This window comes from Pangasianodon hypophthalmus, chromosome 4 (genome assembly GCF_027358585.1).
Source record: "Pangasianodon hypophthalmus isolate fPanHyp1 chromosome 4, fPanHyp1.pri, whole genome shotgun sequence".
NCBI lineage: Eukaryota > Metazoa > Chordata > Actinopteri > Siluriformes > Pangasiidae > Pangasianodon > Pangasianodon hypophthalmus.
The window spans coordinates 9,158,123-9,183,166 of record NC_069713.1 but is presented as its reverse complement, the minus strand read 5'-3'; the positions used below and the strand labels follow the sequence as shown (position 1 = coordinate 9,183,166).

At 39.4% G+C, this 25,044-nt stretch overlaps 1 protein-coding gene across 1 annotated transcript; it reads right to left on the bottom strand.

Moving 5' to 3' along the window:
- Window positions 1–4,120: 4,120 nt before the first annotated feature.
- vangl2 (VANGL planar cell polarity protein 2) lies at window positions 4,121–20,701 on the bottom strand. The gene is made up of 8 exons (XM_026914284.3): window positions 19,964–20,701; window positions 15,115–15,370; window positions 13,429–13,546; window positions 10,742–11,349; window positions 9,749–9,882; window positions 8,075–8,210; window positions 7,531–7,774; window positions 4,121–6,867 (listed from the first exon to the last, which is right to left on the bottom strand). The coding sequence occupies exons 2-8, from the start codon at window positions 15,183–15,185 to the stop codon at window positions 6,607–6,609; spliced, it is 1,572 nt and encodes a 523-aa protein (XP_026770085.1). The 5' UTR covers window positions 15,186–15,370; window positions 19,964–20,701; the 3' UTR covers window positions 4,121–6,606.
- Between the last annotated feature and the right edge of the window lie 4,343 nt (window positions 20,702–25,044).

Here is a 25,044-nt window from a genome sequence, read left to right as displayed (position 1 = left end):
TAAAAGAAAATGATATATCATTATATCATTTTTCAGACTTTCATACCATCACACAGATACACTGCCACTCCCTCGGTGTGAATAATGGACAGTGCGTTTCTCTGGCTTGCTCAATAGGGGTAAATTCATGCGTTTACAATTTATATGCTGAATGTATTTATTTCTGTAAAGCTGCTTTGTGACAATGTCTGTTGTTAAAAGAAACGCGGTTACAAGGTTTTTTACGTCATTCTCTACCCCATGTCGTCCAAATCGCTCCAAACTGGCGCTGTTCGTTCCTTTTCTCCTGTATTTGTGTAGATAGGGTAAATGTGAAGATGTATTTTTCTTTCATTTTGTTTTGGAATAAGGCAGGTACTTATAACTCTATCTTGTGTTTATATTATTTTGGCTCACCCTGACACTTATTCTCCAGAAGCAAGCTTTGTTTCTATGTGTCTCAATACAATTCAGTCTGTTTTTTTGCAATCAAAATGAGAAATCTGGTGTATAGTAACTTTGATTTGTTAATGTAGACAGTTTATTATTGTAGACAGTAATGTCTAGAAAGTCAAGAAAGGCTATAATTAAATTTTTCTAAACTTATTTGTCTTTGCCTTTTAAACTTATGTGAAACTAATTTTGGCACTATTTTCCCCACTACACTTTGTGTTTCTGTAGGTGTGAAGTCTGTTCCTTGCAAAACTACACACTTTGACAGTTATGGTGTCTATTATGCTACATTTCTTGCAGTCTATAGGCTCTATGTGAGTGGTGGCAACGGTGACAGGAAGGAAGAGGGGAGGGTGTGTGTGGAGGGGGCGAAGGGGAATTGATCATACTACTCAGTATACACACAAGTCTATACCACATTTATAGCGTACACTACATGGCCAAAAGTATGTGGACCCCCTTCTGATTAGTGTTCAGCTATTTTACAGGCACCCATTGCTAACAGGTGCATAACATCAAGCATACAGCCATGTAGTCTCCATTCACAAACAACGGCAGTTGAATGGGTCATACTGAAGAGCTCAGTAACGTTTTCCAATGTGGGACATGCCATAAGATGTGACGTTTCCATCAAGCCATTTAGTCAAAATTCAGCCCTGCTGGAGCTGTGCCAGTCTTCTTTAACAGACAGCAACCACCAAAGTTATGACAGGAACACAGGTGGACAAATCAATAGCCTGGGAACCTGGGACAAGCAGATTTCATGTCTTTCAAGCTTTTGTTTTAATCTGTAGTTGCCCCAGGGACAAGAACGTTCAATGATCACAGAAATAAAACACTCCCTATTGGCTTTCAAAAAACAAAAGCAAACAAAATTTTAGATGTATGTTTAAACTTAATTTTAGTTAGTAAAGAATTAATTGTTACCAAATACCTTATTAAATAATTGTAACTATTGAATAATAGCTAATTTAATTTAATATTAATTAGCATGCACTACAACAACAGATGATCTCTGAATCAGAAACACTTACAAAACTGATTTTTTTTTTAAAAATGTCCAGTGCAAAGCAGTCATATAACTCTCCTGCTTATTATGTGTAGTCACCTCACAGTTAAACATGTTGAGGGTAAAAACCCTAGCCAGGCTCGAATAACAGCCCAAATGTGGACAATGACTTGGTGACTTTTTTTTTTTTTTTTTTTTTGTGAGGGTCCAAACACAATGTGTAGAAACATAAGGAGAGGATAACGATAAGGATACAGTCATCCCCTCCCTGGGAATTCTATACTAGTTTGTTTCTCTTAGTCTGTATTACTGCAATTAACTAGCCCATCCTACAGTATTACATTGCTTATTATTATTAGCTTTCACTGGCTTTGTCCTGCCGTTAGGATGTTTGCTAAAATAGTAAGCATGATCTAGAATAAATGGGGTGGGAGTTGTTATAAGCTTGCAGTTAAAATAATACTAAAATAATGCAGTTTAATACTGACCACTGATGCCACAGCCACCCAGGCAGTTTTTTCTTGCCACAGTCACCTCTGGCTTGCTCATTAAGGATAAATTTAAGTTTAAAATTTGGGTTTCTGTAAAGCTGCTTTGTGACAATATCCATTGTTAAAAGCGCTACACAAACAAAAATTAATTGAACAAAACTGGTCATATTCTATATATGGAAACACTAGCCAATCATTGGCATGTGTGAGCTTAAGCATGCAGCAGAGGGCAGATAATGCTATCCTCCGAGTGTGTTACGCTGCAGCAGTTTGAAAACATTTGTTTGACTGACTTCACATGTCTGGGAGGACGCATGTGTTAGGCCTCACAGTCCCCGGTTGTGTAGCTGTCATATGATAGGGGAAGCCTGACTGGTGTTTGGGAAATGGCAGGTGACCAAACTGGGGAATAATCTAAAGAATCTGATGACATTTCTCTAAATGATCTTGAGGTTTTAAGTATTAGTTAGTCTCTGGATGTAGATGGAGTCAATTTCCCTGTTTCTTCCATGACTTTTTCCCTATTTGTACAAATTCCCTCAAAATCCTCATTTGTGAGAATATGACCTTATGCCATCTAAGTTATAAAATATACTCACAATATAATCACAATCTGTGATTGCACCAGCTGAGACTATGAGTATATATAGTTTTGTGTATTTGAATAACATTTAAGGATGTGAAAATTATCTAAGAGAGTGGAGACTTCATTACTTCAGTACATGTGCATGTTGTAAATGGATGGTTAGCACAACATACAAACTACTCTAAAAATTCACGAACAGATATTTTGGTGCCTGTAGAACCAGGAGTGTGCGAAAAAAGACTCGGGAGGCAGGCAGAATGCTAGTAGATCCGAATTAGAATAGAACTCAATCAAAAAACAAACCAACTGAAAAGGGTCCATCATTAACTCGTGGATTTCGCTCCGCTCAAGTTCATGCTCCTTGGCATGTGTGTGTTCCACGGTCTTCCAGTTCGATCAGTCACTCACCCTCTGGTTATGGCCGTCACTGAAAACACAAAGAAGCACAAATAAGTAGACTGGCGGTAACAAAACACAGGTGAGAATCATCATGCATTACCTGCCATATCAACCCACCTCCTCTCCGTCCGCAGCTGACGCTCGACCACGCCCCTGCTGTCACAGGGCCCGTAAAAAAAAATATATATATATATATATATATATATATATATATATATATATATATATATATATATATATATATATATATAAAATAAAGAATACAAAATCAATTTTGAGATTTTGCAATTAATTGTAATGGTAATTATAATTAGACAGTAATTAAAAAGAAAAACTCTCTGTTTAGTTTGCTCTACCAACACATTCAAACATTTGAGCACCCACTCACCATTACACACACACCCACAGAGGTGCAAATTCTCCAAAAAAAAAAAAAAAAAAAAAATGGGGGAAAAGTTTGCACATGTCTGAATTTGGGTGACCACATTTGTATTGAATGAATTTGTGATGAGAAATAAGCAAACGCTTTAATGTTCTTTTAACTTGTTTGTTTTTTTTTTTAAATGCATCATGTGATACTTATTTTGACACCATTTTCCCCACCACACCCCATGTGTTTATCTAGCTGTGAAGACTGTTCTAGCAAACCCATGCACGCCGGAAGTGCTGTCTCTAGACTCTGTAGGATGTGTGAGTGGTTAAAGGAAGTGGGCGAGGCAAATGGAAACTACCCACATACTGACTACACCGCAGTGCAAATAGTGTACACTACACTGCAAAAACTATGATTAGTGTTCAGCCACTTGAGCTACTTTTTGTCAACATGGGCATAAAATCAAGTATACAGCTATGTAGTCTCCATCAACAAACAATAAAAATTAAACGGGTTGTACTGAAGAGCTCAGTGACTTTCAGTGTGAAATCATCATAGCATGAGACACCATATTTCCAACAAGAATGGTCATACACTTCTTCCCCTGCTAGAGGCCCCAACTTTCACAACAGAACTGAAAGCTTTGCTTGATCTGGGTCTGCTATAAGTGGATGGATAGCATTTACACACAAACTATGAAGAGACAGATCTTCTGACTAATCACAACTTGTTTTTTTATGAATTTTACAGCTATTCTAAAAATTCATGATGAACAGGCACTTTAAGGCCCATTAAGAAAAAAGAAAAAAAAAACACTAATGAATACTACATTGCAAACCAAGTTGAGATCATTTATTAAAAAGCCTGTAACATTTTAGTTCTAAAATTATCAAAATAATAATACAAAAAAGCTTCACAACAATAACAAATCTACAAATCTCTTTACAACACACTGTATTTTTCAGGTTTTTCTTTTTTTGGAAAAAAAAAAGTTAAAGGCTTAGCTTCACTTTAAAAGAACAAGGTGAGGGGTACAAATGTTACAAAACTTCATTACCTATGTGCATGCATTAGGCCTAAAGAAGAACTCTGAGGTTCATTTAAAAACAACCTACACAAAATAAAACTTTCAGTCTTCCATAGCATTGAAGATTTCTTTAAAAAAAAAAAAAAAAAAAAAAAAAAAAAAAAAAAAAAAAGAAGAAAAAATTAGATTTTATGTACAAAAGGGGAAAAAGTTTAGAGCTGCCAAAAAACAAAAAGTGTAACGTGTGCTGAAGGCTGTGGGCCTCGCTATGTGAGACTTGTAAAACATTTTGTCTGAATTATAAGGCAAACGATTGGTGAACTTTGTGCTCCACCAGTATGTGTGTGAAGGTGCACTCCCTCACATACTACTACACTATCATCACTACACACTACATCAATTATACATGAATATGAGGTGAATATGAAAGTTCTTTCATACTGAAAGAATGACATGCTTTGACACACATTGAACTGTAAGCCAGGTTTATGTTGTAAGCCAGACGATCACAACATTGTGACACCTAAAATTACACGAAACACTTCCTTCCTTATTCTGAAGGAATCGTTACCTTACTGGTACATGAACCACATTTTTGTAAACAAATGAACATTTAAAAGGCCCCTTGATCATTTTTAGAATAAAAAAAAAAAAAAAAACATATACAACAAAAATAGTTCACCCTAAAACTAACGATCATTATGAACGAAAGCTGACGCAGTCCTGTTAGCATGATCTCGCTTGCATAATGCTAACAGAGTAGCAGCGTTAGCATTTTGGAGGTGAACTATTGAACATTCACGAGAGGAAAGATGCTTTTCATGAGCCCTTGCGATCTGGGGTCCTATTTACACACATTGATGAAATATGGAGTGTTTCCAGCTCAAAAAAGTAAACATGTAGTAAACACATTGCTTGTAAAGATGAATGTGTAGAGAAGTATGATGTTGTAAAGCACAGTAGAGAGATTTTTAATTACAGTAGTGTAACAAGGCTATGATTTCCAGTATTGAGGTCTATGAAGCAGCTGTCAGCTGATGCTAATTAATTAATGTTTCACGTTCCTGGCCAACATGGTGCCTTGATAGTGTTTCCTGAATTACTTGATTACTTTAGCAGGAGAAAGTGTTCACAATTGGATAAGTGTTTTTGTATTTGGCTTTGGTTCAGCTTTTTTTTTTTCCCCCACTCTATGATCACTACACTGCTGATACGCTGTGAGATGAAAACGGAGTCATAACATCCTAAAATGCTAGTTCACTCGTTTCTGATAAATGACTCTACTCTAATGGCGTTTTTTTTTTTTTTAAACATGCAGTGTTGAGTCTATTTGAATAGAACCCTGGTACGTTTTCCTCCTCGCTGCAGTTCTTTGAGCAGGAAGGAACACACCTCACACATCTCAACCGTTTGGTCTGCTTCCAAATTAACTCTTAGATTGACTGCAGTAGGAAAGTGACTCAACTCTGAACTGAATCAACCTGCTAGAAGTGAATCAAACAGCAGGAGTTATTTTCTAGATATTAGCTGTTTAACTGAGCTAAAGCACACAGCTGTAGTACTGCAGAAACGTGATGTGTTCTGGATATTTTTACCAACAAAAAAAATTAAGAACTCTGTATGCAATATGCAATTTTTTTTAAATTAATTATTTATACAATTATCTAATTTATTTAGCGCCGGCTCAGTGTTCTCCGTGCTCAGTTTCGTTATTTCTGATGAATAAAAAAAGTTATGAAGATGTTTTTAGTTCTAAATACCCTAAACATTATTTGATTTTTGGTTTGTTTAATTATATGTAGTGTGAAACCAAACCAATCCTCTAGCTATAAGCTGATGGATGCTTCATACCTCACTTGTTTGACCTGATAGTGTTCACATACTTCTTTATGAGAACAGAAGAACAAAACTGCATTAGGTTTTGACACATGACTTTGCCTGATCAGCTTGTGGTTAACAAGAACTTCTGACAGTTTCTCGTGAGGTCTCAAAGAGCGGCACGAACATCTTTACTAAGCTCCTTCTCCTAAAGGGCCTCAGCTCTGCACAGTGACACGTTGTGGGGTTGTAGAGAGAGGAATGCCAAGTCTTTAAGTTTGAAATGCGTAAGAACTGTTCAGTCCAAACCATCTACATATATATTAAAAAAAAGAAGGGAAAAAAAACCAAAAAAAAAACTGACAAATGAAAAAGGCTCAGCGACATAAAAATAGTTAAAAAGAAGTGGTTCTCTCCCTCTCAATCACCAAGCCTCTTCCTCTTCCCCCATTCTCTTCTCTGTACCGCTTTCTACACTGACGTCTCAGACTGCAGCCTCATCACGAACTTGTGGCTCTTGGGGTCAATGAATTCTTCTCCCAGTGTAAGGAAGGGAAGTGCAGTCACTGTGACAACGAGGGAGAATTCTAGGCGTCGAAGCGAGAACACGAGGCCCTGACGCAGTGATGATGTCACGGGCTCTTCGCTGACGAGAGTCCACTGGCGCCCCCTGCCATTCTCCCGCTGGTACTGCATGGTAGGACCCGCCGTCAGGTAACGCTCCAAAAACGCCTGAAGCACAGCAAGAAGAATGGTCAGCTTTCAAAGGACATCACACAATTTTTCCAGTGGCCTTGAATAATGAATACTGAGCATATTAGCACTGCGTCCGTGTGGGATGTTAAGGAGTCATAGACTGATGGTATAATCTTAACACTCTTCAGTAACAGATCAGAACTGATAGAGTCTCAGTACAGCATTTTTGTCATATAAATCCAGACACATTGACTTAATAGTTGACAAAATGACCTTGGAGACTTTAAACTTTCATAGAATTGTTTGCTGTTGTTTAAGGTCGTAGTCTTGAACTATACGATGAGAACAGCCATAATCATTTTGGGGGGGAATGACAGGAAATGGCACCAAAATTATGGAAGAGGTGCAAAAACATAGCTGCCCAATTTTAAATCTAGATTTAAAAATCTTTCATTTGCTAGCTTCACATTTAGATTTATTAGAGATGGCACCAATCAGATACACAGGATTGGTATCAGGACTGTTATCACGATTCAGTCATTTTAGCTGCTTATAGTGACCTAGTGTAGTCTGTTCTTTTCTGTAGAGCCCAGCGATATTTTAATCTATTTTATCCTATTTAAGTAAAAGGTTCTATATGAATAAAGGTTGTTTTTATTAAGGACACTGTCATGGTAAGGCATGTTGATTTTGACTCACTTTGGGTGTCATGTTGTGTGTGATGCAGAACTGCAGGTGTGAGATGATGCTCTCCATGCTGTGGTACGGCTGCTGGCGTGTGGTTCGCAGGTACTTCTGCATGGCGCGTGCCATCGGCGCAAAGATGGCCTGAGCGGCTTCGCGGGGGTCCATCACCTCGCGCGGGTGCTTAGGGGTCACAGCCGCCTCGTCCTCTTGTAGTCGCCTGATGTGTGTGAACGCTTCCTCTACAGCCACCACAAGCCTAACATCAAACACAACGGGCTTAAAATGGCATTCCTTACATTTACAGCATTTGGCAGACGCCCTTATCCAGAGCGACTTACATTTATTTCATTTATACAACTGAACAGCTGAAGGTCTGAAGGGCCCAGCAGTGACAACTTGGCGGTGCTGGGATTTGAACTCATGACCTTCCGAACAGAAGTCCAACATCTTAACCACTGAGCTACCACTGCCAATGTTATGACAGATCCGGTTGTAGTTGGGCATGGTAGGTATGATTTCATGAAGTAAAAGACTCTGATGGTGGAATGAGCCTCACCTGGCCTTGCGTTTGCGGATCCGGCGCTCCATCTCGGCCTCCTCGTAGTAGTACTCGTTATGGGAGTTGTCTCGCCTGCGTGCGGCTGCTGCGATCATCGCTCGTGATTGGCCGGTTGAGTTATTGGTGCTGTTCTCTGTGAAGGAGCAAAAAAAAAAAAAAAAAAAACACCCCCATACACGGTTAATGTTTTGTCACTAAACTGATACTCAGTATAAATCCAGAATGATGATTCACTGTACTCTGCTTCAGGAGTGAGATAATAATGTACAGACACAATGTATAGCAGCACTAATTTTTACATGTACTGCTGGAATACTCTCACATAATATCCATCATTAACAAGTAAATGGTAATACTATTAGACTTTTAATACGGCAGTATCACCATATCCTGCATATACTGCAAATATGCACATATTATGATTTAAATATTTGCTGCATTGTTTAATCAGTATATAATACACATACTACACATTTTGCACTTACTGTTTAAAAAAAAAAAAAAAAAAAAAGGGAGGAGACCTGTATGGTGTAACGGAAAACAAAAATGTCTTAAATAGCTGCTTCAAACCACATCCACTTTTTCAGTGGTGTAATGGTAACTTGCTCATAAAGTTTAAGACACGTGTGAAGATGGGGTAATGTAATTATTATTTTAGTCCTGTCCGAACGTCATGTCTAATTTTTCCCCGTGTACTTCTCTGGAAATTACGCTGTGCATTATCTTCTGTAAAATGACCCTTAGAAATAACTCTACGTAATAAACCTATATCCTGTTCTAACTGACAAGTTACAAGAACAAGTTTATTTTCTATCCTGTGATTACAGAGGTTTGGCGTTTTTCTTCTCTAGGCAGCGCTCTGTCTTTTCTATCGTCTCCCACCAAAAGCAAAATTAAATGAGTTGTTGTCCAAGTGAAACACAGGAGAATAAAATATAGATGCCGTTTAAAAAGGACAGTTCAGAAGAGACCCTTGGGGGCGTGGGGGGTTCCCGGTAATCTGTTGAGTTCTTAGCACAGCCTACATACGTGCTGTGGTCATATGGCCTACTAATGATCAACCGCAACCTACACAGCCACAAGCGCTTACAATAAAGGGCAAAGCAATCAGTTTGCATTACAATGAGGTTTTTATAGTGTGCATAGGTTCTTTAGTGTGACAAGCATGGGTACATCATGAAAACACGTGATTTATCCCAAGCAGCATCGATCACAATCATTACGGACGTCCAACAGCAAACATTACAGAAGACACATGTCCAGAAACCTAACCCCATGTCTGAAAAGTACTTTACTTTAATCTATAATTATATTTAAAAAAAACCTTTACTGCAGAGTGGACTCCTATAACGTTACGGGAGCAGCCAGACTGCACAACAGAAATCAATGCTTTACTTAGTTCTCAAAGACTAAAGTTGGGATTGTACCAGAAAGCTGAGCTACTTAAAAATTGTAAATGCGGACTCTTTCTTAAGAGTCTACTCTTACTGCAGAGCTTAACGTCATTATGTCTCGACTGATCGACATGGGGTAAAGAGGAAAACCTCGTGTTAAATTCCCTGTAAGAGCCTACACTGCCAATTAAACAGGTCCTTAAAAATCTGCCTTATATTTATGTTTATATTTATGCTTATTTACATGACAGATGATACAGTTCATTAAGTGTCTTACCTTCAAGGGAATACACCTTGAAGCCAGACATCTTTTTTGAAAGGATGGACTTGGGCAGGTTTAGGAGAGCTGGATTATAGACGGGGAAGTCACTGTAGTACTGATCCAACACCCACACTGCAGCTCGCTGGATGCTGGAACATAATCATCATCAGAGTTATCACTGTCTCCTTACCATGAGGTTACAAGTTTATAACAACGCCACATTCATGAGTACGAGAGTAATGGTTATGTTCTGAGACATTAGTGGTTATATACTCCCTCCAGTGGTCAAAGACGGTATTGCAGTTAAGATCCTTTATGCACTACAGTGCTTTGCAATGTAATCATTATCTTTGGGGCTTAGTAAAATTATTCTTTCCTAACAACACGTCGTCTCTGTCTCTGTTTTTTTTAATGACAATGTAACACTGAACTAGGACAAAGCGACTTTGCACAACACTGGAGACACAAGCTGGACCGGAAAGTGGGTGGCAAAGGTTACGGTGATGGTGCTGCTGTATCCTTTTCTGCTAAACGGCTACATCCGGTATTCATACAATACTTCATACTATACAATACAGAAAAAAAAGGGGTTTAACGCAAGATACATGAGTGACTAAAGTGTTTAATACAGCCGTACATTGTTCATTGTTGTCTCCACAACACTGTCGGTATACTGCTGTTCATTGTTGAAAAAAAATCTGGGATGTCAGACACCAGAGTTACCATTCTACTCCATTTAACGCACCTGATTTAACTCACTGACTTAGTAACAAAGACTCAAGGTGAAAAAGTGAAAATGTCTCTACGTTTGCGGCTTACAGAAATGGCATCCAAGACCATGGGTCTATCATTTAATAATTGTTATAAATTTAAAAAGAACAGGTCAGGGTGAAGGTAAAGGTTTAGCTGAACCTTTAAACAATCTGAAATGTGAGACTGCATCCTATTCCTACATGATATAAGACCATCTGTCTGTATTTATTTCCCCTAAATCTCACACACACACACCTAAGATGGCCGATGTTGTAGAAGCGGCTGGCTCCGTCTGTAGTGCGAACCACCTTGAGACAGAAGGCGGGCCGCAGGTGTCGCACCTCGAGCAGCACCAGTGCCAGGTACTGAATGAAGAGCAGCGCGTCCACCAGAGACACCGCGTATCCCACGATGCCGCGGTAATCCCGCTCCCGAGGCTCCAGTACACGCACGCCGTAGAACAACCAGTAGGAGGCCACAAAGAGGAAGACGAGCGCTAGCAGCAGGCAGCGGAAGACGAAGAAGCGTGGCAGGGTGGCACGTGGGGCCCTGAGGAACAGAGCCCACGTCGAGATGGCCAGCACCAGCAGCTTGAAGGCGAGCGAGACGTACAGGCCCTCACACGGCGTGCCGCACGGCTCCAGTGTGTCCCGCCACAGCGCCTGAGGCAGCAGCAGGAAGGCAAGAGGTGTGAGCAGAGCGAAAAGACCCAGCACTCCGCTCAGAATCGGTCCTGCAAAACGCCTGCACTGCAGCGGAGACGAGTCCTCCAGCTCTTTGGACGCTCGTGTCAGGTCCTCATTGGACACACTGTGCTCGGACGTTCCAGTCACCACCGTAGTGGTCTCACCCCAGTTATCATCCTGCGTGCAGAGAGAAAAAAATAATCACATCTCTAGCAAACAAGAAACCAAAAATCTGAGTCCTACTTGTTCACCAATTCATCAGACCTCTAACAGGCAACCCCAATTATCAATGTGTAACAATTTTCTGATAAACATTTCTGTCTTAGTGTACAGAGATTTGTTAATCAGCTTAAAAAATGGGCAAATAGCAAGGGCTGGTCACTACTTAACAGGGTCTCTCCATTTATTCCCCAGGAAAGAAAACATAGCTCATCTTTTTCTTTCCTTTAGCCGGGTTAAAGTCCACGGTGATTAACTTGACATAAAGCAAAATTAACTCTTCACAGTCTAGAGGTTCCTGTCTCATGTTTCCACATCCATTCACAACCACAGGCTGGTTTTTTTTTTTTTGCTGAGGACAGCTGCGTTTGGTCTAACAGCTTCTTCACACTACAAATGATGAGTCAGTATGCTGGTTTTTTCTTTGCTTAAACCAGAATCACTAATAAACAAGTCTAATATACAATTACTGAAAGGGCTCTTAGAAGCAACTCAAACATACTTTAAATACTTTATATAATCATCTGGTAGATCATCTACTAATTTATTTATCTAAATCTAAATGCTCAAGGGATTTTTGCAATTTCTGTGTGCAATTGGCAAAGGTCTACCCTTTCTCTGTCAATGTATTTAAGAGATATGGATTAAGGTTTCAAGGCTTTAAACACCCCTCAGCCAACATTTGCTTTCTGAGTCATTTAAGTATGTGCAGTTTAAAACCAAACTAACTCTAATTTACACTCAGCAAACAAAGTAAGTGTGAAAACATCGTAAGTGTGCTTTCACATGTCTGCTGAGTCTTATTTCCACTAAAAAAAAAAAAAGGCAGCTTGTAATAGTCAAGCAGGCAAGAACTTTGAAATGAAACAGTAAAATAAAAATTAAATAAAATTACAATATCACGTGTTATTTAGCAGCCATTTCTTCAATGCATATTTAAAGAATTACAAAGTAGAAAGAAGTTTATTCCACACAACAGCTGCTGTATATAAAAGTATTTTTACCTAATAAACTATTGCATCTAAAAAGGTATAGTATTTGTTATACTCCCTCTGCTTGAATAACTGTGAAGGATACTTTTGATTTGTTAAAAAATGTGAGCTGAGAGGCATGTAGAGTTTAAAGCCTCCTCATAAACCTCTTATTTAGTGGTCAGAAATCACAAAGATCACCCAAGCACAGAGAAAACGGCACCAGCACTCAGTAAATGATTAGATAATTATATAAACAAGTAGTTAGAAAGTTTGTATCTATTTTATAGCATTTATTTTATGTTTTTGTTGTCTAAACGTCTAGAACATGTGGCATTTCCGCAGCGCTACAGCTCTGTCCCTTTCGCTCATGTTTAGTTCACTTCCTGCAGTTGAGTTGATTCAGAGTTGAATCATTTTCACACTACAAATGAACAGGGCTGCATGATACTGAAGAAAAACATGATATGCGATTCCTTGTTAAATAATGCAATATGCAGTACGTAAAATCAGTCTAAATATATATAAATATAAATATAAATATATATATATATATATATATATATATATATATATATATATATATATATATATATATATATATATATATATATATATATATAAAAACTGAAAATGACATAAGCATATGTTTGATGTTCTTTTGAGGAAAAGAAAGCATTCTCTGCTATCTGCTTCACCCTAAAACTTTGACTTTTCATAACTTTTTGTAGTAGTTAAATCATTCAGTTATCGCAAGTCCTTGATATATACAAATCACAATATTTACATTTGTGATATTTCGATAATTTCGATATATTGTGCAGCCCTACAAATGAGCTACGCTTCACTGGGAATCAGACTGAGACCACCTCAAGATGCACACAGTGTGGGGAACACACACCATGAACAAAATGACTAAACACTGCAGATGTTTATATCTACCCTATACAAAGTGCCTTAAAGTCAAGCCTAATCGTCAGCTAGATGGATAGACATGTCCCTTAGCTCCTTCGAGCTACACAGTTTAATAACCTACAACCAGAGATTTTTATTTGTGGTAGTGTACCCTGTCGTCTCCACGTGTGGACTCGGTGTCCAGCAGCGGCTCTCCGGGAGCCTGGATAGTGACTGATTTGTCCGCTCTGCTGTCTCTGCTCTTAGAGCGGTGTCTGTCTCTCCGATCCCTGCGACATCAAAAAGCACAAAAGGGGCCTCAATACAAAACCACTGAAATCAACAAAAAAAAACATTCAACATCATGCCTTACGGATATGACTACACATAACCTCGCGTTCTGCCAAGTAACAAACGTGTTAGTGTGTGACTGTGTGAGTGAAATAAAATAAAATTTTTAAAAAAGTGATAATGGTATTGGCATAGTGCTTTTATAGATTAGAGTAAATATATATTAAAAAAAAAAAAAAAAAACAACATACATGCTGTACCATATATACACATACAAAATGTTAGATTAAAGTTTGGTGCAAAAAAAAGAATAGTAACAAGCAATTAAGATTAAAATATATGCTAGTAAAGTGATAATTTATGTAAGTAACTAAATTATGTTTGAATTTGTTTGTAGTAGTAGTGGTGAATCAGCAGTTAAAAGCGCTGAGCCACTGAGCCGAAGCACCAAGCTGCCCAATGTTAGCATCACGTTTCAATTGTAATTCGCTTTGCATAAAAGCGTCAGCCAAATGAGTAAATGTAAAAGTATGTATAGATGAAAAAATTACAATTTAGCACGGTCCAGAGGAGTAGTTCATAAAAAATTTGTATAATCATTTTTTTGCTCACTTCTGACTTTGAACATCAGTAACCCTCAGTTACTAGCGTATTTTATTTTTTGAAAAAGGTGTAGGTTGGCCTTAGATGTGAGTCTCACAAGGTGATGTCAGCTCATCCTGGAGCCAAGTTTATTCTTTCCTACACTGTCATAATTTTTGCTGATCTATTAAAAAAAAAAAAACCACAAACACGCTCTGCAATCCCACACGAGCGAGAGATCAATAAAACCTTTGAAATGTATAGCTTTAGAGCCAGAGTAGTGGTTGGAGGATTAGAGGTAGGCTAGAAATGAGAAACCAGAGGCAATTTTACATCATATTTCTACCACAATATTGAATATAACCTTCATACCGAAACCGTCACCCTGTTGATGAAAGGTGGCCATGGTTATCGAAATCCGCATGGCTGTTTTTTTATTTTGCCTTATTTTGTTTTCCTGAATGCAGTGCGCATCTCCAGGACTGTCAGGTAAAACTTTTACATCACGTAAAGTCCAGCATCAAACAGAAATAGAGCTGTGATCTTTACCTATTGTGCATTTTCCAGGCTTTTCAGTTCACAATACGCGTGACTCATTTATTGAGATTACAGTGTCATTTCGGTGCTCTCACTGTACGTGAGAAAATATATTGTGCAATTTGCCAGTTTTGACTGTACTGAACCATTTATTATAGTATAACAGATTATAATCAATATCTGTTCTACTGTATATGATTAAACAAAAGCTTAAAAAAAGCTTAGCAACAGGCTTAGCCACAAACTTTATACAGTCATGATAAACTCCTGAGAATTAAAACGCTTGTCATTTTGTATTCTGAGAAAATGTCCAAAAGACACACTTCTTTAAACCTCTGTGCTGTTATTAGGCCACTGGAATTGTCCTTTAAAAGGACAATGCACATGTACAAACAGGAAAAATGTTAAGGCCCTGCGTGTGTGCGTGCGTGCATGTGTGTGTACACACCTGTGCTTGCGAGAGCTACGGGAATGCGACGACTTGTAGGAATAGCCCGAGTACTGGGACTCGTTGTCCATGTCTGGGGCCGGTGGGCGGGGTTTGTGGACCCCAGCTCCGCCCCTGTGGCGCTCTGTTGCTCCGGCCAGCTGGGTTTTGCGCTCGGAGATGGATTTGGACGAGAGAGCAAGCGGCAGCTTCAGCAGCTCAACCTTACTCCTGAGAGAATCTATTTTGGAGGCTGGAGAGATGAGGGAGGACTAATCTGTGGGGGAAAAAAAAAACAACAAGTGCGATTTAGCTGATGCTCTTGACAAACAGGATATGTATAAAAGTGCCACGTTTTTCAAAAAAAAAATAAATAAATAAATAAATAAAAAAAATCATAAATTCCTAATACACAAACCATTCTGAAATATCTACATATAGTAAAGGTGTCTGGCTGGGAGATGGTGGAAGTGTGGAAGTCTGGGAAGTCTTCAACCAGCCCAAACACGCACACATCACAGCTCCTGCAGGCTTCCTGCCTTCAGGGCTGTCACACAGCACAAACACCACCTCGTTACAGCGACTAATTTCATCCTACATGCATCCCGTCTACTACAGTCTGACAATGAAACACTTCCTATGGAAGATTTCTCACTCGATTCATCTTACGACTTTCAGGAAGCATCTCAAGTCCTTGCTCTTCTAGACCATCTCATCCTAAAGCTCTCCTGCTTCATCTCCATGCACAACTTGAAGTTGCATATTTTGTTTTTTCTCTTCAATTTATTACCTTCACTTCTAGTATCTTGGAGCTCTTGGCTCTGCACTTAGTTCAGATATATTATCCAGTCAACTGTACTTGTTTGGAAACACATGGATGTGACTTTATAAATTAAAATGATCTGATTCAAACAGTCATTGTAACATCTAATGAGTACAATCCACATATTTCATTGAGAAAACCTTATTTATGCTTTGTTTTGTGTTCTGATTATGAATCTTTTATAAAAAATCTCATGAATAAGATTATAAATCTTACAAATAATAACTGAAATGCTTTTACGAATAACTGATTACTCGCACCACAGCATGCATCTTGGTTATTTCACTTTGAACCCCAGGGGACTGGGATCATGATTACAGCCTGTCGAGTTAACACCAGCATGTCTGGCTAATAGCTCCCTCAACTTTACTAGCGTCGCACGTGCACCTGACTGTAGTAAAAGCCAGTATTTGAGTGTAGTGTTTGCATTTTTGATTGACATGGCTTTGCATGAGGTAGCAGCACATAGCACTAGCAGTACAGTTGCACGGGATTGTACTGTATTTTTCTCAGTTCAGTCGGTTACTCCACCTCAGGGCATGGTTCTGATTCTGATACAATCGTTTGTATTATCTGTGCAGTGGCCTGGGCTTCCTGGAGGCTATATTTTAAAGTCGTAGTTGCCTGGCAGACAAAAAGTTTCAACAAACTACTCCTCGCTGACTTTCACAGATGGTAGAACGATTTTACCAGATGGATTAATTAGCTACATGGATAACAGGCAATCTGATCAGAATCAGGAATGCATAAGTAGCTTGGAGCAAAGCGGTCATATAACTCACCTTCTTATTGCACACGGTCACAGTGTAATTCAACACATCGACATAAAACAAAGGCGCTAGCCAGACTCGAATGTCTTCTATACGAGATGCAAAGACAGAACACCGCAGCTCATAGCTGAAAGGCTTGCTGAACGTGAAGCTTTGTTAGAACAGGATAATGTAAACAAACTACCTTGTTTGTGTCTCTTCATCTGTATTAATGCACTTAACTACCCGGGCAGACGTTATTATATTACTTCAGCTACTATTTTTTATCATAGTTAGTTTTCAGGCAATCAAAACATGAGACTAGGCAACACACTGGATCTTCCACTTTCCCTGTGAGACAGTGAATAAATGTATGATTTGTTCACCCCGGCCCTCTATGTTGCTGCACACCCTCACCCCAGTATCAGTGTAACCATCCGAGATGCCACTGGAGCCAGTTACAATTTTAAAATGAACATTTCGGATGGATTTACTCTTTGTTGGTTGGTACTGGATTTCATCAAATATGAAAAATATGAAACGGATTTAATAAAGTTGCAAAAACAAGCTGGGGAAAAAGCTCTGATACTCTGTTACAATCGAGTGGAGTTGCTGTGGAGAGCTGAGGGGGGTGCGGCTGACACAAAGAAAAAGACCCCAAAAGGAAACGATTTCACAAACTCTCAGCACATTGTGAAACTCTAACAGCAACACAATAGTGTTAACAACAACAAACTTATCTAGGCATTCACAAAGGCTACAAATCAAGTTTATGATTTCAGTGCTACATTCACATACAATTACTTCCTGACAACATTAACCCCCTGAGCAAAGCCTACAAAAAGATGTCAAAAAAGATTAATTAATTAAACTGTAATATTACTCACTTCAAGACAGCAACTAATTTCTGAGCCAACAACGGAGAAATTCAGAAAACTAGGCCTGGATGTTTCCAGTCCACGCTTTCACAGCAAGGTCTCATCATTCTCCCTCTCACACACACACATTCCCCAGGCATCGGCTGTCGTATCCGGGGTGACCAAGCTTGGCTGTTACCATGGGAATGAATAAGGGGGTACAGGAGCTGGGAATGGCATGGGGGCTGTGTTTCTATGGTCATGTGACCTTTGACCACACGGGCCTACTGCACTAAGGAGACAGAAATGTCACAGTGATCCGTTTACGTGTACGTCTTTACCTGGTTGTGTGTGTGAGAGAGCAGTCAACCCCTGAAATAACACTTCAAGGAACAGGCTTGAAGGTTATAAGGATTCCTGACCTGATTGCCTAATTGTAGAACCACTGCTCTTTTCATTACAGTCTCTCTTTTCTCTGTCTCTCTCTGGACCTAATATGTTTCATGTGAGAAGGACACAAGGTTTCCTGTTAAGAAAACCTTGTTTTTCTTTGTGTTTCTCTCTCACTCACACACACACACACACACACACTCCTGCAGACACACACACTTGTCAGGAATTGTTTACAAAGCTGATCAGACAAGTCAGGACACCATTTGTTGAGGGCAGATTCCCAACACGTGCCGCCCATCAATCTGAAGGGACTCACCACACCACGTAAGAGTAGTTTAAAAAGATTTGATTCACAGGATAAAGGAAAAACAACCCTGCGTTAATGTCAAGGATAAAGAAGAGAATGAAACTATAGCTGGTTGTCTCAAATGATGCAAATAGCTTTAGACTGCCTCAAAACTTCATAAATATGGCTTTAGGTTGTCCCAATCCCATTTTTAATACAATACCAATATCAGACCCTCAAGTATTGATTTGTCCTGAATGAAACTGATATGGCTCATGTCTGTTTAGCAATGACTATGAAAAAAATTTAATGGTTTGCATTCACAGCTTAAAATATGATAGATACGAATGGAATCAGAACATTTCGAGCCAGTATCGACCCGGAAACAGATACTCAGTATTAGATCGGTGTACCCCTATTGTTTTCCATTTCTCCTGTCCCCATCAGCCTGAGCAAGATCTACGCTTGTAACCACACATCAGTGCTGTAAATATGTCAGAACTCTACAACCCATTAGTGGTGTACTATTTCAACATACTATGTAGTGTAGTAGTGTGTGGTTTGGGACATATTCAATGGCTTCATTTGGCCTAATGCTGCATTCAGACTCAATTCAGCCGGTGAATTGTCACCCAAATGCAAAAAGACTCACACAATAAGGTTCAAAGTTATAGAGGAGGAAAAAGGCACAAGAATGGTGTGATGTGAGAGGTGTGGTGGGTTTGATTTATAATCCAAAATGTCGCTCACAGGTGGTTATAATGGTCTAGATATTGAGTTACCTATTATTCCAAGTCTGACCTGCCCCATTAAGTCTGAACATAACTGAAGGATGCTCACGCACAAAGAACTCAAGATTTCAAATTGTTAAAATGATGTATGGACATGTATGTATTTTAAACTTATATTTAAAATATATATCGGAAAAATATCAAACATACAAAAGGTGAGCTATTGTAGTGGTGTGCAATAATGGTCTCAGGTTACTGGATTGAGCCAGACGACTAAAGCGGCGCAGGCGGAAGGCCTAAAAGCCTCGGGGTAGGAGTGGTGGTGATAGCGGGGGAGGGTCGCACGACGCCCCCGCCACCCACTCAGGGAGAGCCCGAGGATTTGAGGCCTGCGCCGTTTTAAAAAAAAGAAAAAAAGAAGGACTTTGCTTGACCTAAGTATATGTGCATGTCAAGTAGGCTGCACTGGACTGCACTTTTAAAGAAAAGTACAAATACTTTAATATATTTTAGTGAAAAATGCACAACAGAGACCACCCACACTGCAACAACGTAACTCGACGTAAAGTCCCTGCTCACACTCAGGCTTTACTTTAGTTACACAAACTCAATGAGATGGCTTCAGTGTGTGTTCAGACACAGTGTGAGGGTTAACTGTTTGCGGAAATGGATAAATTTAAAGCTTGGTTTAAAAAAAAAAACAACAAGAGGGAGGGAAAAATAATGCAAAATATATTGTTGAGTTAAATGAAGAAAAGTAGTTTCACGCAAAACTATTCAAACACTGGGACAAAGGAATGGCAGGGATAAAAAGAAAGAAAAAATAACTTTTACTTGCATTAAGTTCAGTTTTCCATGTCTATCAGTGTTTACAGAACCAGCGTTAATAAATAATACATTAGTGCAAGCTTGCTTGGAAGAAAAAAGAAAGAAGGAAAGACAACAAAAAAAACCAACAAACTAACAAATAAACAAAGAGTACGGGTGGGAAAGAAAACGTGTGAACAAAAAGCTTGGAAAAGGCGACTTACCTTTCTTCAGGAGGAACTGGTGAGGATCCTGTAACACAAAGAAGCCCAAAAAAACGCAAAAAAACAGCAGCTTTTAAAAAAACCGACTCAAAACAAACACGTCTTGTCTAATATCTATCTAACATCCACTCCTTTTCAGGTTTATAGAAGGTCAGAGCAGATGCTAAAAAGCAGAAGGCTAAAGCTTAGTAGCCTTTTTGCTGGAATGCACACAAAAACCATCCATGAAGATGTTCCCAGATCATTGAGAGAGTGTGTGTGAGTGTGTGTGTGAGTGTGTGAGCTGCTCCTGAGCCCTGCTGTGCGAGTGAATGAGTGTGAATGCTATCACTCATTCATCAGCCCAGTGCTGAGACAATAACGAGTCAAATGAACTGCATTAAACAACAGGGTTTAGAAAAGCTCGAAGAAAAGGAAAAAAACGATGGCTTTCGTTACCATCAGTCTGTGCACAAGAGTTTGGACTGAAAGTCCCATTTCTCCCAAACCTCCTCCCCCCTTTTCCACTTTGCACAAACTCACAAAACCGGAAAAACAAACAAACAAACAAAACTAATGTACGATCAGTCTCCTCGTGCGCCTTGTCGGTTCCGCTTGGAGCAGAACCGGATCCGATCCGAGTCGGTTTCCTTTCAGGATCACTCACTCCTGTTCTTCGTATTTCCGTCTCCTTTCATTCAAACCGTGGCTGTTGTGCTGACTACGCCCCGAGCCGCAGCTTCTCCTCCCCCATGTTCCTGCTCCCATCCCACAGCAGCCCCACATGAATCCCTGATCGACTCCTCGAAAAGAGTCGAGTGCACGAATCGACTCGCAGACTCGAATAGAATTCAAAGCTGTCGCTTGAAAACACTGTCAGTCTCAGAGCTGCTGTGTGTCCATACAGTGTACTGGGGGTCATTAAAAGGGCACAATTTGGATTTACACCCTACCAGTTCTGTGTTTGATGAGTGCTAGGAGCACACTCAAGGGAGTCTGGGATGCACAGACACTAGACTAGCCGAGTCAGGGCGACCGGACCATAGGAACTAAAGGTCAAACTGTGCCATTACCCACAGTTCCACAGTGGATGTTTCTCAAGGCCTTGCATAGACAAACCTTCAGTTAATCCAAGAAACTAAGGAAAATGAGCTAGTATCAGAAGAATATGTTGTTCAGCAGAAAAGAAGTATAGCCACATGATACATACTAAGTGCACCATAATTCTTAAAAATAATTGTGAAGTGACGTGTGGCCAAGTATGGTGACCTGTACTCGGAATTTGTGCTCTGCATTTAACCCATCCAAGTGCACGCACACACACACACACACACACACACACACACACACACACACACACACAAACCGTGAACAGCCTTTTTTGCTGCGGCACCCAGGGAGCAGTTGGGGGTTCAGTGCCTTGCTCAGGGGTTTCACCTCAGTTGTGGTATTGAGGGTGGAGAGAGTGCTGGTCATTCGCTCCCCCCACCTACAATCCCTGCCAGACCTGAGACTCAAACCCACGACCTTCGGGTTATAAGTCCGACTCTCCATTAGGCCACGACTGCCCCCTTATTTATTCCATTTAATGTAATTGCCATATGCATCATATTGTTTACCACTGTACACTGTTAACTTATTGCACCTCACTGTTACCTCATTTTAATTTATTTGCTTATTTATTTGCACTACTGGTTGGATGCTAATGGCATTTCATTGTCTCTGTATTTGTACTCTGACAATGACAATAAAGTTGGATCTAACCTAACCTAACCTTTCTTCACAGATGGATCTAAAGATCCAGACTCAGGGAAAACTGGAGCAGCTGTTTTTGTTCCTAAATATCACGTTTCCATCAGAAAGCGAACATCAGACAATCAAAACATCAGACAATTTATCAGTATTTACTGTGTCTTCAGTGGGTGGAGGAAATGAACGTGAGAGAGGAGTTACATGTACAGATACTCTGGCAGCCCTGAAAAGCTTGCAGTCTGGCCGTTCTGAGAGTAGACAAGATATTACATTTGAAATTTTCATCAGATTTCTTCAGGTTTCTGTTCATGCAGAGGTGGAGGGCAATGAGGTAGTAGATAAACTGGCAAAGAACTAAAGGCAGTAATGTAGAGATCACCATCAATATGAGTAAATCAGAAGCCAAGACTTGTATTCGTAAAGTGGTAACATCTGGCAGAATCTATGGGAAAGAGAGGTGAAGGGAAGGCATCTGTTTAAGATTCAGAAAAATGTAGGAACAAGAGATTTGACTTCAGTATCAAGAAGAAGGGAGGAAGCAGTAATTACCAGACTTGGTATAGGACACACAGGGTTAAATGCCAATTTAAATAGAATCAATAAGCATCCTCCAGGAATATGCAGTAAGTGCAATGAACTAGAAACAGGTGAACACACCCTTCTATAATAGCATATAATCAAGTACTAAAGGCAACGTTGCAGGAAATGGAAGTGAATATAATGTCACTAGAAAATCTTCTGGCTAAAAAACATGGGAGAATACCAATGAAGGATGCAGTTTTGGGGTTTTTAAAAGCAATAGGAGTTGAGTCAAGAATATAGTCATTCCTTTTATTTTTAGTTATTTTGTTATTATTATTATTAGAGTAATAATTCTCGTTTCCCATCGATGCTCCACACACCAGTTCAGCTGGTGGCAGTAATGCACCAGAAGCTGGTCTGCTAACCGCCCATAAACTGAAAATGAAGAAGAAGAGCTGCTGTGTGGTTTGTATTGTAATCATTTCCACCTCCGGGAACAAAAAAAGCTACTAAAACTCTGAATGTATGCTCACAATTTGGTGTTTTTATATAATAGTTTGTTCTTATATATATACAAAACAACTTAAGCACATGAGGACTTGAAGGCAGCATTATACTACAACAAATAACCAAAGAAAATGAATCAACACCTTCTGAAAAATCAGAAACAAGCATTCAGCAATGATTACAATACTTTTTTATTATTTTTTATTTATTTTTTTTTAGTATATATATATACTGTACACATACACACACACATATATATAGATGGGAAGTGTGATGCATGAAAGTGATTTATGTACCAGTTTTCCTTAATTTCTCTCTTTGTTTTATTTTTATCTGGTTAAGTATTTTGCTTTGGTACTTTATTATGATTGGCTATGAATGATCCTTCGGCTATTACCTCTTGGCATGTGTTCCCTTTACAACTCTTGTTTCGTAGACAGTTGTTGATTACTTAAAAAAAAAAAAAAGTATTGTAATCATTGCTGAATGCTTGTTTCTGATTTTTCAGAAGGTGTTGATTCATTTTCTTTGGTTATTTGTTGTAGTATAATGCTGCCTTCAAGTCCTCATGTGCTTAAGTTGTTTTGTAATGGATGGATTGAGGAAAAAAATGGATGGGAACAAAACAACTTTTGTTTTTATTTATCAGTAGTTATAAACTACAATTCTAGTGAACAGTTAACACCCAAAAATTACCACTTAAAGGTGCAATAGATGATTTTTTTTATTCCTTACTTGTATAAATAACCTGGAAAATGTGTAGAATATGATTTAAAAAAAACTATTAAGCCATTGCCTTAGCAAAAATGTAGTAAGTTGCTGAGAAAACCCATTTGGAAGATTGACTTCTGGTCCGGAATACTCGTTTGTGTTAGGATGTGATTCCTGTTGGTCTATAACAGCGGTGCTCATTACATCGACCGCAATCGACCAGTCGATCACAAGACAACCACTGGTCGATCTTCTTAATAGGTCAATGTGTGTGGAGGAAGACTCGGGAGACAGGCAGCGTTTATTTATCTCGCAAGCTCTGCCAACTATATGAAGTGAAGTGAAGTGTAGCCAAGTATGGTGACCCATACTCGGAATTTGTACTCTGCATTTAACCCATCCAAGTGCACACACACACACAGTAGTGAACACACACCCGGAGCAGTGAGCAGCCTTTTTTTTTGCTGCGGTGCCCGGGGAGCAGTTGGGGGTTCGGTGCCTTGCTCAAGGGTCTCACCTCAGTCGTGGTATTGATGGTGGGAGAGAGCGCTGGTCATTCACTCCCCCCACCTACAATCCCTGCCGAACCTGAGACTCGAACCCACAACCTTCAGGTTCACCTTCGCACTCTAAAAACAAATCTCTCTAAATAATTTGTCAAACTCCAAATTTAGAGTGTACGTGCATATTTTACATGGTGGATCTTACCATAATAATATGAAAAGTAGATCTCTTGTCATAGAAGTGTGAGCACTCCTGGTCTATAGTATAGATATAGGTTGATACGGACATAGATGGATATGGACATAGATTGATATGGTCTATAGTATAGACATAGGTGGATATGGTGATAGACGGATGTAGATATAGATGAATACAGTCATAGACAGATACGGACATAGATGGCTACGGTCTATAGTATAGACGTAAGTGGATATGGTCATAGATGGCTATAGACATAGACTGCCCTGGTCTACAGTACAGACACAACTCAATCATAGATCCTGGGGGAGAAGCTTTGTGAACATGGGTGGGAATCAAACAGCAAAATCCAGGCTCATGCATAAACAGACACATTCTTCAAAGTAAGGCTGAGGTAATAAGGATAATTTTTTTGTGTCCAGTAGCATGTTTTATTTACATTTCGCCATCACCACTACTGTATTTGTAGCCGTCCTGTAAGTGTAATCATATGCCATCCTCCTATTGGTGGATTTTAGACGAGCATCATACCCGTGGTCGCACTCTTGAGATTTTAATCTGCCAGAACTTTGTCCGACAAAGCAAACAATCGTTTTATGAGTTGTTTTGTGTGATTCCGGTCTGCAATATCACCACTAGGCAGTGGTGGCTCAGTGGTTAATGGGTTACTAATCAGAAAGTCAGGGGTTCAAGCCCCAGCACCACCAAGTGCCCACTGTTGGGCCCTCAAACAAGACCCTTAACGCACTCTGCTCCAGGGGCGGTGTATCATGGCTGACCCTGCGCTCTGACTCCAGCTTTCTAACAAGCTGGGATATGCGAAGACAAGAATTTCACTGTACTCTAATGTATACGTGACAAATAAAGGCTTCAAAAATCATACAGTATATGGCTTTTACTATAGATAC